This window comes from Ammospiza caudacuta, chromosome 4 (assembly GCF_027887145.1).
Source record: "Ammospiza caudacuta isolate bAmmCau1 chromosome 4, bAmmCau1.pri, whole genome shotgun sequence".
Lineage (NCBI taxonomy): Eukaryota > Metazoa > Chordata > Aves > Passeriformes > Passerellidae > Ammospiza > Ammospiza caudacuta.
The window spans coordinates 58,440,514-58,452,953 of record NC_080596.1 but is presented as its reverse complement, the minus strand read 5'-3'; the positions used below and the strand labels follow the sequence as shown (position 1 = coordinate 58,452,953).

Sequence of the window (12,440 nt, the reverse complement as noted above, 5' to 3'; positions counted from 1 at the left end):
GTCTGTGTGTCTATAGGAATATCTATGTTATTTATCAGGAAGACAGGCCAAGGTATGAGATTAGAGGGCCAAGAGTGATCATGAATTAAGTTTTGCATTTGTAATTTATGTACAGGCAGATACTAAATCAGACCAAAAGGTTATCTCTGCAATGCTAAATCTTGCTTTCCCAAAAGAACAGTCTCTAAAAATTATTTTCCCCTGATTTCTGTTTTTGTGATGTATAAGGATGGCAGTACTATAATTAATCCCCTCTTGACCCCCCTCAACATCTCATGGATGTTGTAACTTCACACAGCAGCATAGTTACACACTGAACAAGCTGAGATTTTAGCTTTTTACTTACTTACCAGAATTAATGAAAGCAAACCATTCCTCTTAGGCTATACAGGAGGGACAGGTTATATAGAGCAAGTTGAAAAGAAAAATGTTAGCTAGCAATTCAGTCATAATTCTGGGAAGGAGTTTCTGCTCGTGAAAAACAAGGTTGTGTGCCTGACCTTGCTGGGCACAGAATGCCCCCAGCTTTCACCATGAAATCATTGAAGGTTGAGTCTCCTCTGAACCAGGTAAAGCAAACACAGCGCACAGTCCCTTTGAAGGTCTGTGTGTGCTCCTCAGTGCTGTGCCTGCCCTCAGCTGGGCTCATTCTCTCTGAAACAAGCACTGCTAGTGTCTAATTTGTGATGGAAAATGTGGTTTTTGGGAGGTGATGTAGCCCCTGAACTTAGCTTTGACTTGACAAAATCACTTTTATCATCTTCATTCCATTGTGTTATTGCATGCAGAACAAGTGCAGTCAGTGTTGTCCTGGAGTGCAGCTCACAGGGCTCTGAAAGGGGGATAGAAAAGAGGGGTTCTGATTTTGGACTCAAGCTCCCTCTCAGAGTTTTGGTGGCTGCAGCTGCTCCTGGCAGCTCTGGGACTGGAATCACAGAATACCTGGGAAAGCAGGCACGAGTGCTAATGCCCCCTGTAAGTCAGAACCATTCAAATGGCAGGCAGCGCACTGAGCAATTCCTCAGTGCAATCCCTGCTCTGTCCTCATCTCCCAAAAACCAGCTGTAGATTGTTGTGGTGATTTTCAAGCTCTGGGGAAGCAAGTTGCTTGAACCAGGTGCCCCATCCAGCTGCTCAGACTGCAGAAAAACCACTCAGCAGACTTCAAGAGAAATTAATCAAATGGCCTGGCTTTAAAAACCTTACCCAGGGCAGGTGAGTCCCTGCTGGACCTTGCATGTCAGAACAGAATCATCCTTCCCCAGACCTGGGCTACACAGCCTGTGCCTCTTTAAATCTGCGCTGCGTGCTGCAGTGCTCTGCATTGTTGCCATGGCAGAAATCTCCCCATAGTAATAACCTCTTTCAGAGAAGGTTAAAAAGAGACAGTGCACATGCTCAGAAATGCTGCACTTGTTCTCTTAGCAGTTTGCAGCGGCCATTTCAAAGAAACCATCAAAAGACAAGAGAAAGATCAGGTACTGATATTTTTTCCTTTGTTAAAGGGGGTGAATTTTCTCTTTCATAGAAGTCCGTGCACAGATCTGTCTCTGTTCCCAGCTGCACTGCAGGGAGAGACCACCCTTGTAAGCCTGTCACAATTACTCCTTGCAAATTCCCATGCAATAACTAAGAGGCAGGAGTCAGGTGTGATTTTAGATGATTGCTGCACTAGAGGAGCAGTTGTTCTGCAGTGGGGCTCACCTACAAAGCTAGCTGACTCTGGGGTGGGTGATGGGTAAGGTGCCCCAAAAAAGTTTAACAATGTGTCTGTTTTGTTTTGTTGAACCTTTGTAGTACTTATAGTCAACTCTGAAAATAGCCTCTGCTCCTGCTGACCAGGAGGCTGCTTCATCAGGTGCTTCCAAAAGAGGCTGGTGTTGTCCTAATTTACTATTTCTTGGAGACACTCTGCTGCATCCTATTGCAAAGACTGCTATTTTTGATTGTACTTTTTTTATTGCAGATCACCATTAATTAAAACAGAAAACCCAAACCACTTGTAGTGATTTAATCCCTTTATTTTAGGGATTGTAGAGATTAAAAAAAAAAGGATCACATCAGATCTAAATAGGGGGTGGGACAGGAAACGCAATATGAGGGTATAGAAATTATATTACCCTATCTTTTTGTTGCCATGGGTTCAAGTACATCTGTGACTCTGCTTGTACAGGTTTGTCTCTTGCTTCTGAACCATTCCCTGCTCCTGTGTTTAGGTTGGGTGCACAGGCAGGGTATGTGTACAATGCTGCTCCTGCCCTGGCTGAATTGCTGTTTGCACATGCTGCAAGTGTTCGTGCAGAGTTTGCAGCTCCGCTTTATCTGTGTCTGAAAAGGTGGATTGCACATATTGAAGAACAGTCTTGTTCTGTTCTGTGTTTGTGGCAAAATGGGGAAAACCCTTCCCTTCCCTGCCTCCCTCTACTGCCTTTCTAAATGTGAAATACAATCTGTTCTGGGGAGTGCTGTACTCTTGCATTCAGTACATGCAGATCTAATGCTCTTATGCAACATCTTGTGCTCAATAAGCACCAACAGAAAGAGGCAGAATGTTGTCCTGTTTTCCCACAGTTAGCTGAACAGATTTTTTTATGTGGGTTTTATTGTATTGCCATAACTTAGCCTTATTTAATCTGTCTTTCTTCCATGTTGATGTATAGGAATGAAAGGTAAACTTGGCTGAGCTAAGGAGCTCCCTTGGATTGGGATCTCTAACAAGCAGTTGCAACTTGAGCCAGTCCCTTTTGCTCTGAACAGTTTACCTGTTGGGTCAAGAAAATACTTAATTGAAACCTTTAAAAAAACTTGCCTCTGTGTGAAGGGAAACTGCTGCTGGACCAGGTTGTACCCAGGTCTGGGGATGGTGTGGCCTGGCAGGAGCAAATGGATGGCTGCAAATAATGGCCTGAAGCCCAGATTAGGAGGGGAAACAGAAGGTCAAAGAGTTTTGATGCATTTACCATTAGAAATTCTACCTTTGAATTTGTGGAGGTTTAAAAAAAGTATTTCCTTCAAATACTTTCATAAAGGAGTTTTTATAATTAGCGTGCTGTGTAATGCTAGTGGTTACCTTTAGTTATTTCACTTGAGAAAAGATGATGCAGTAAAGGAAGCCAGAGGCCAAAGACCTTGTTTCCAGGTTCTGTTTCAGCCAGCTCTGTAATCCCTGAAGTTTTGATCTCAAAGTATAACAGTGAACCAGCTCCCCAGATTCATGTCTGTGACTGTGTAGTTACAAAAAAGTCACAGACCAGGCAAACCATCCTGGCCTTCAAATGAAACCAAGGACACTCCAGGGACTTCTTATCTAGTGTAGGGATGTTCTCTCAGTGTTGAGTTTTATGTACAGTCTGGAAAGGTACAGAGACCTTTTCTCCCTGCTCTAGATCTTCTGGTATTTTGTCTTCTTTCAGAGGAAGACTGACAAATCTTTAGCCATCAGGGACATTAACTTTGTGACAAAACCCTTGTGTGTCTGTAGTGTTCCTCACTAACTTGTTTATGTCTCTTGACAAGCAGAGAAGCACCCATTCCCAAGATGCTGGCACCCTGCCTTCTGAGGAGAGCCATCCTTACAGTTCCTTTGGTATTTTTGGTAGCACTACTTGTCTCAGAGCCTGTCAGAGCTGACCAGGAAGCAGGAACAGCCATCCCAGCTGAAAGTAAGTACCACCCTGCAGTCCTCTCCTACAGCCCCTGCTGCAGGCCTCATGTTGCTGGCCTCTGAAGTTTGCCCAAATAATTCAAACTATTTTGGAATGTCTTGCCTACATTGTTTTAAAACCACAGCCTGATAATCTACCAGTGTTGTTTTGCTCCTGCATCCAGAGCTCTTCACTCTCTTATCTTTGTCTCTTGCTTTTTGCTGAAACCTGCCACTGTTCTGCACCTTTTCTTTTGTCCATTGTGTTAGCCCTTTCTATGCTAGAATCACCATGTTTGCTTTTCAGAGACACCACTGAGACTTGCTCTTTTTCAGCTGACATTGTCTGTTCATTAGATTTTGTTCTTGAGAATGTTTGCTGTTTTAAAGTCATGAATTTTTATTAAATGATGCCAAGAAAGCATTTTGTCAACACCTAGTCTTGGGGCCTTCGACCACCTAATTCTCCTTTGCTGATCTGTGTTGAGTTTATTTTACTTTATAAACATAATGACAGGTCCTTCCATCAAGTTGTTGATGTGAAAAACTGCTGTCCTCTCCTTTTGTCCAGTGTAAATACAGTAGCACTGAAGTTGGGTACAGCAATGATGGAGCAGGTCTTTAATACTGTTTATATATATATATATATGTGTGTGTATATACATATATATGTGTGTGTGTGTGTGTGTATATATATGTTGGGGGGGTTTTTTGTGGTTTTTTTTTTTTTTTTCTTAGCCAGTTAAAGACTTTGGCAGGCTCCCTTTCTCCAGCAGGCAGAATTCCTGGTTGCTGGTCAGCACTCAGATTGTGAGCTGGAAGCTCATTGTCCAGGGTGTCAGAGGCATGTACAGTCCAACATCAAGTGTTTGCAAAATGGGCTTACAGACAGGGCACAGGCAGAGCAGCATTTCCCAGCTTTAGCCTGGACTTCATCCTTTCATTCACACCAGGCCCCAGAGAGCAAGCTACAGCTGGGCTCAGGATTCCTCTCCTGTGCAGGGTTTCTGGTGAGGCTGTCAGCCACACACAGGCACAGAGAGGCCAGTGAGAGCAGCTGAGCCTGATGAGCTCAAGGTGTCTGTCTGTCTGTCTTTGCTGTCTGTTAGGGCACAGATCTGTGTTATGTGGTGAACAAGGCAAAGCAAGCCTTGTGCCCTTCAGTCTGAGTGTCTCAATCTGGGAATGTTCTCTTAAACACTCCAATAAATCCAGATTGCAGCAGTTCTGCTTACCAGCAATGCCTGCTGATAACAGGGCATTTTTTTGGGCAAAGCTGTGTCATATTCAAAGTTAGAGGCTGAAGTGGTCTGTCTTTATAATATTGTAGTCAGCTTTATTTTATTAGTCTTCAATTTAGAGCTCACATTTGTTACATTAGGAGATGAGATTTTTCTAGGGAGCAGGTTCATGTTTTCAGACATAATTTCTGAAAAATCTGAAGATGAGGTTGAAAATGTACCCAGGGTTAGTGGAGCACAATGAAAGGCTCAAGTAAAGAGTGTAATGTTTCCATACAATGAGCTGTAGAAGGAAAAGTGTAACAGCAATGTAGCAGAAAGAAAAATATTAATGTAAATTTGAAGTAATTCTTTTATTATTAAGAGACTGGGTGGACCATCACAGTAAACCAATTAAAATTACCTGGGTTGTTCAGTACTATCAACATCAGTACTCACTCTGTGGACTCTTTTTTGTAGCTCTTTCTGATACTCAGAATCACAGTTTACTCCTTCTAGTTAATTCTTCATGCCATGTAGTCATGATTCTCTCCTGAATCTCTTCCAGGCCGCCCCTGTGTTGATTGCCATGCCTTTGAGTTCATGCAGAGAGCTCTGCAGGATTTAAAGAAGACAGCATATAATCTAGACACAAGGGTAAGGACACATTAAATGTCTTCTCTTTTTTTCCCCAATATAAATGAAAATTCTGTCTACAAAAGTAGGTAAGATGCTTGGATTTTTGCAGTGAGTTGTGCTGTTCTGTGTTCTGAGGTGAGGCTGGTTAATTACATTTCACCTCTCTGTGCAATAATCTGTGGAATTCTTCTGCTTTGGGGTCTCAGGGACAATAGGACGTATAGGAAAGTGTGAATTGACTGTCCTTCTCTTGCCAAATTAGAGCCATGTGCTGCTTTTCTCACTCCAAAACTGAGCACACCCCTTTTTTATGTCAGGGGGAGTAAGGTGAGAGTATAATTTATACATATTACCCAAAAGGAAAGAGCCAGCTCAAACAAAAAGTTACTAAAATAAAATACTCCCCTGCACATGCTTTTATCCCTGGGGAGAAGCTAAGGGAGGAAGCATCATCCATAGAGAGTTTTTCCATTTTTCTGATTTCATAATGATGAAAAATGCCACAAAGTAGAACAGCACAGGGAATGAAACTTGTTTGTTTTGCAGTGAGCGGGCAGAATGTGCCAGGGCTGGCGCCTCCCTTCCGTGGGGGATGTGGATCTGTCTCTTGCTGCAATCTGTGCCTGCCTGTGCCCCAGCTGCTGCCAGATGCTGCTGTCCCAGGAGGGTGGCTCTGTCCCCACCCCCTGGGTACCCCATAGCTGGAGTGCTACAGACACACTCCTGCACAGATTGCTCAGCAGAAGGCACTGAAACTTTCCTGCTTTTCTGATTTATGGTCAAAGCCTGTGAGCTGTTGTCTTTGAGGAATGGTGTGAGGTTACTTCAAGCAGGGTCCTTGATGGTTAGGTGAAAATACAAGTGCATGAATGAAGATGCCTTGAATTGTGACATTCTACAAAAAAAAAATAAACAAACATTCCAGCAGAGCCAGATTGGTATGTAGCACATTTACAGCTAAACAAAATCTGTTCAATAATTACAGGTCAAATATATTTTGGGCTTCATGAAGAAATCTTGCTAATGAATCTGCTGAGCACTTTATGCAGCCCAAACAAGATGTTCAGATTGTGCTGTAAAGTGGTTCTAGCACACCTCATCCTACTACAAACCTTTGAACTTTCCATCAGAATTTCTACATCTTGGTCTGGCTATGGCAGTGACCTTTATGAAACCTTCAGCTTGCAGACCAAGAGAAAAAATTTATAAAACCAGATATCCAAAACAGAAGTAGCATTAAGAACCCCAGAGATAGTTACTGTGTTTTAATAGTTTTAAAAAAATAAACATTAAAGACAGCCAAAGAGATAACATGAGGATAGAAAAACGTCAATTGAAATGAATGTCCTATTATTGGCTTTCACACTTGTAGATTTGACAGCAAGCCTGAAAATGTGATATATTCCAATGAAAACAAATCTATCACTTCCTTATCACTTTAAAATCTAAATAATTGAATTCATATTGAAATCCTTCAGCTCACCATAACTGGAACAGGCCTATTCCAGTCATTAGGCTAGGAATTCTGCCTACATCCTCAAAAGACATGGAAATATTTAACAGTTGAGGACTTCTTGGAACTGTCTTCTAGGGTATTTAATTCTTACTTTTATTATTCAGCTGTAGCACAATTTAATGCAAACCGAGGGCTTTAGGACCACTGCTTTCAGCCACATATATTTCACATTTGACTATTTTAGTCTGTTTTGCTGCTTTGTGGGGCAAATATTCCTGTCCCTGAAAATACAATTCCTTTTGTTAATATTCCCACTGGAGACATTAATTTCCTTGAAAAACTCTCCTTTGTTTGCAGGCAAGATTGTTAGATGATGACTAAGCAGCTCCTAACTGAGTTGGAGGGGGAGGGATTCCCAAAAGCTTAGAGAGGAAATTCTCATTTAATTCCTCCTGCACATCTTACCCTGCAGTTCTGTTCAGGGAAAGCCTGTATATAATTTTATGGCACAAGAATATTGCTCAAGAGCTTTCACACTTCATTTGGCCCTGGGTTGATTAACATGGTGTCTCAAAGCAAACTGACTCTGGCATAGGTCACAGACCTTTCATGAAGGCCACAGACTGGATCTCCTTCCTTTTCCAATCCCAATAGGTTTTTGTAACCTACTCTGGTGTGATGGTCCCTCAATAATTGTCAGGCTGGCTGCATCAGAAGGGTCACAGACCCCTTCTGACAGGCTGATTTCTACACATATCAGATCTATTTACCCCCCTCTATCCTGTTTTTGGCTGCTGGTGGTCCCTCAGAGCAGGCTTGAGTAGTTGTTTTGGCAGTGAGAATAACTGTGGGCAGAATTTTCTGGGAATATCTGTGGTTCACCACTTAGCCAAAGTGCCACATGTGGTCATGGGCTGGGGAGAGGAGTCTTGTGCTGCTGGGAGGGAGCTGCTCCCACCACAAGCACTGCTCTTTATTGCTTTATAAACTGTCTGTGGTTGCTTGGAATGTTTAAAGCACAGTAAGCTAGATGTGCCCCTGAAAATAAAAAGAAAGGCTTGAAAATGTTATTAAAGATATATAAGATGGTAAGCAGCATTGGGACTCAGCTCCAGAGATGCTGGCATGCTGTCAACCTCCCTTAACCTCAAACCATGGCAAATGATGCCAGTGAGGTGGTGAGAAGGTGCTGATTGAAGGTCTTTTCAATGATTAGCAAAGTCTGATCAGATCTTTTTAGTTTTGCAGGGCAGCTGAAACAATCAAAAGTGATACCTGATTTAATATAAAACCACAGGGTTGTGGTTTCTTCCTGAGATTTATTATCTGGGGAAATACAAGCCTGAGCAGCAGATGGCTTATCCTGCACTAAGGAGGCAAGTGCAGAGCAGGAAGCTTCAGCCCAGCTCTGCTCTAAGTGCCTTTAGATAATGTGGGTCAATGGATAGCACAGCTTTTAAAACACAGCCTTTAATCACATGGCAACTCCATCTCATCCAGGAATTGCAAGGCAGGCAGGTTAAGGATGCCTTTGATTGGCATTTAGAGCTGGTGTTCTTCATAATGCCTTTTTTTCTGTGCCTAGTTTTGGTAGCTGGTTACCCCAGTGGGGATTAATTTGGTGAGTGGACTTCCCACAGCTACTGTGTCCCATGGCCAATAAGGGGGGAGTTCTCTCTTGGACCAGGCTGATTTTCAGGTACAGCTTCAGCCCATGGTAGACAAACTGAGGTGAAGATATGATATTGATGTCAAACATTTCTGCTGCATCCTGCATCTACTGAAGCAAGAGGTGCTCCAGACAGCCAGGAAAACCCAAGTGTGTGTGTGTGTGTGTGTGTGTATGGGCTAGAGAGGAAGGATTCCCAGATTTCCTTTCCCTGCTGTCCCCTCTCTGGTCCCCAGCCCTTTCTCACTCAGGAAGGCTGAGAGGGTGCAGCCTTTCAGATCATACCCAGCTCCAGCTCTCAGAAGTTCCCAATTCACTCTCGTTGCTTCAGAACCAGGGATCTGTGGGCAACAGAGATCTCCTGATATTGATGAACCTCTGTTCCACCCAGAGACTTCCAATTTCATCAGTTTGGGACCCCTTTCCTTAAAGAAGTCAGTAATCTCATTTTGTGTTTGAATTGTGATGGCTCTGTGCCAGCTCAGAACCTCTTGTCTGTTTTATTATCAGTAACTACTGAATTTCCGTATTATCAGGAGAAAGTTAAAGAGAAACAAGAGAAACTAGAGAAATTAATTTCTTCACTGAGAGTGAAGAAATTTTAAATTTTAAATTCAGTGTCTGTTTTTAAGTAAAATAAAATTTCTGACATGATGCGAGAGGGGTGGGGAGGGGGAGGGGGTTTAAGCCTCTAATGAACTTCTGAACTTACGCTCCAGTTTGTGCTGTTGAAATAAGATTGTAGGAAAGAAAAATTACTTTCTTCATGTCACAGGAAGTAATGTTATGTTGGTATGCCAATTAATCCCACAAAAGCAAAATCATTTTGTAGAGTAGTAAACAGTAAGTCTGATTTTTACCCCAAAATTCATCTCATACCACTAGTTCCAAACTGGAGAATAAAAATAAAATGGACTTTTCTTTGGGAGCTCATTCGTTTTACAGTACTGACATTTATTTTTTGTGATGTTGTTCCCCCCTCTTACAGACAGAAACTCTGCTTCTTCAGGTGGAAAAGAGAAATCTGTGTGACTGCATAGCTGCCAATCTGCTGAACTGAACCCTGGAGACCCCTGAGGAGACTCACCTGTCCAGAAGTTTTTAAAATGCAGCTGTATAAAATACAGCTTTATGGAGTTCATGTGGCAAGCATGTATGCCCCAATGCTGATGAAACTGGGGCCTGTGTCTGATGTGTTTGTCTGTTCTGTATCTTTTTTTAAAAAGTACCCTCTTTTCACATCTGCTGGATTGCCAGTAAGGGCTCAATTCAGTAAATCTGTTACTTGATTTTAGGGTGGGGAGAGGGGAAATGCACCTGCTTTGATTTTTAAATCAGAATTTGCCAAGTGTAACCCCCAAAGATAATTTTGGAGAAATTATCCCTAGAGACATGTTCAGCTGTTTTTTGTCTTCAGTATGCACACGTCTGTGGCAACTTACCCAGTTACATTGAGACTGTAGTCTCTGTAGGCTTTGCCTGTGTATTAAAGATGATGAAGTCCTTTCTGTTTGTTGTCTGTGCTGTGCCCACCTTCAGGCATGTTGTAGTTCTGTCAGCTGTAATGGGCTGTGTGTCATGAGGAGTTACACATCTGCTGTTCTTGGACCAAAGCAGTTTATATCTGTGCTGAGCCTCCTGTTATCCTGCAGAAGAGTATTATTTTCTTTAATTAAAATGTTTGGGTTCTTCCCCTCCTTCCTTGGGCACCCCATTCTAGTGAATTTCTGAGTAGCTTTATTTTAGCAGGTCAAATGGCCAGAGTGAAAAGGAGAATCAGAGTATGATTAGGCAGCCTGGCCAGTTCCAGCTGTGCCAAATGCTGCCACCAGCAACTGCTCAGCATCACACTGAAGGACAGCTCTGTGCAGTGCCAAGAAGTTTCTTCACGAGTCTGTGCCTTATTTTGCTTCAAGTGAAACACAGGAATTGGGTCACACATATTTGGTCCAGCCTGTGATGGGCTGAACTCCAAATGTTTTGGTTTTCTCTTGTAGCTGCTTTTGAAAACTGCTCCTTCTATTTCAGGCAATAAGAAAGATCTTTGTACCTGAAAACTGGGATTGTTTCATCCTCACCTCTCCCCCTTTATTCTAAGATTCTGTGTCAACTCACAAGTCTGAATAGGCTGAGCACTGCCAGGAGGTGCTTGGAGTTCTTCTGCTGTGCTTTAGAGCTGTCTCAAATGATTCCGGCATTAAGACCTGGCTTGGGAAGGGGATGGGACATCTGAAAGTAAAAATCTCTTCAGCTGAATTTGGAAGAAAGTTCCTGCCTGTGGGTGTACTTATATAAATAAATTGCCGTGACTTTGCTGGGAGTGGATGAGAGAGGAAACCCAACTCCTGCTCTGCCTATGCAGCTGCAGGAATGGTAACAGCAGCTGGGGGAGCACGACAGGGACCTGAGTGCCTTCCCAAACCTTCCAGAGCTGGGAAAACCAAGCCCTGTGCACTGAGAAGCACAGCATGCCCTTCTGTGTGTGACCAGCACACAGGCCAGCACAGAAGCCCAGTGTGAATGGGACAGAGGATTCTGGTGTCATTTTTCCAAATCCCCTCAGGGAGCAGCAGTACTGTGTTTCTCACCCAGTCCATTCACACAGCATGGGAGCCCTGGCACTGCTCATTTTGGGCTGCTTGGCAAAGCCAGTCAGTGCAAGCCTCACCTGCAGCTCCCCTCCCAGAGGGTGGGAAGGGGCAGCAGTCCTTATCCAAGGCAGAGCACTCTCAGGATTTCTGGGAGCAAAGCCCCCTTTGGGGAGCTTCAACTGGCCCTGGCTGCAGCTCATTGACTTCTCAGAGCTCCTTGGCTTTTGCTGCACTTGGCTTGTCCTCATCTTGTTCTAGCTTGGCTTTGTTCCCCTGCTTTGCTCTGAACCTGTGTTCTCTCTCCTCTCCATCTCAACCTCCATTCCCTCTTCCATTCTGGCACTGCCCTCCCTCTGATCCCAGGGATTTCTCAGGGCACTTCAGGCCCCTCAGTCTGGTGAGTCTGGAGTCACTGCAGGTGTGGGTGGTGAGGCTGATACTCCCCAGGTCAGCAGCCCCTTTGTCCAGCTGGCAGAACTGCCAGAGCAATGAGTGACAACAATTCACCATGGAGCAACATCAGCATCTCATTCCCAGGGAAGAGGAACTCACCTGTTCAGGGAAGACATTGTGTGGAAAGACCCCTTTTTACATAAAAATGAACATTCCTATTGCAGAACTTGGAGGAAGTCCCAGAACAGCTCATTTTCAGATGAATTATTCTGAATTATCCTGTGGACTGTCCCCCAGCCTGGTGTAATCTCACTGGCTTGTTACAGGTGTGGACAAGAACCCAGCCATGTTTGCCAGATGGAAACACCTATAGATCTTTGTGAATTTTATCCTTGGTGATTGCACAGGCACTGGCTTGAACAAAAGAAAACCTGACCATTTGGAATTCCTTCAGTTGCTTTGCTGCTCCTCTGCTTTATGATTCACTTTGTTGGAACTGGGGAAGTGAAACATGGGACAGAATTGGGCTGTTGACCCAGCCAGGAAGGGGACAGGTGGGGAAAGGGGAATAACTTTTTAATTCTCTTTCTCAGAATCTGAAAAATTTAAGATTCCTTTCAGTCTGCAGAAGCTCAATATAAGCAGGATTTCTCTAGTGGTGATTTTTGCATGCTCTTTTTAATTACCTTACCCATTCTTTTTTCATCAATTACTGTTTTATATTAATTCTTGTTCAAAACCACCCAAATGACAGGAGAGCAGCTAATATGCCACCATTTCTGAAAAAGCATTGGCAGGAAGGTGTGGGAATTGCACCCAGCAACGGGAA

General features: G+C 43.4%; 1 protein-coding gene across 2 annotated transcripts; it reads left to right on the top strand.

The window, feature by feature from the left end:
- The first annotated feature begins 455 nt into the window (after positions 1-455).
- Positions 456-11,062, top strand: LOC131557114 (neuropeptide-like protein C4orf48 homolog). Of its 2 annotated transcripts, none has more exons than XM_058804155.1 (4): positions 456-569; positions 3,520-3,662; positions 5,432-5,520; positions 9,616-11,062. In XM_058804155.1, the coding sequence occupies exons 2-4, from the start codon at positions 3,539-3,541 to the stop codon at positions 9,685-9,687; spliced, it is 285 nt and encodes a 94-aa protein (XP_058660138.1). In that variant the 5' UTR covers positions 456-569; positions 3,520-3,538; the 3' UTR covers positions 9,688-11,062. The 2 variants fall into 2 exon arrangements, with proteins under 2 accessions (XP_058660138.1, XP_058660137.1); XM_058804154.1 differs by lacking the exon at positions 456-569 and adding an exon at positions 1,383-1,478 and having other exon boundaries at positions 9,616-11,061.
- Positions 11,063-12,440: the final 1,378 nt, after the last annotated feature.

Bases quoted from the DNA above. Each gene is read 5' to 3' on its own strand.
- LOC131557114 (XM_058804155.1), top strand. From the start codon at position 3,539: ATGCTGGCACCCTGCCTTCTGAGGAGAGCCATCCTTACAGTTCCTTTG. The intron at 3,663-5,431 runs GTAAGTACCACC...AATCTCTTCCAG, and splicing joins AACAGCCATCCCAGCTGAAA to GCCGCCCCTGTGTTGATTGC. The intron at 5,521-9,615 runs GTAAGGACACAT...CCCCTCTTACAG, and splicing joins CATATAATCTAGACACAAGG to ACAGAAACTCTGCTTCTTCA.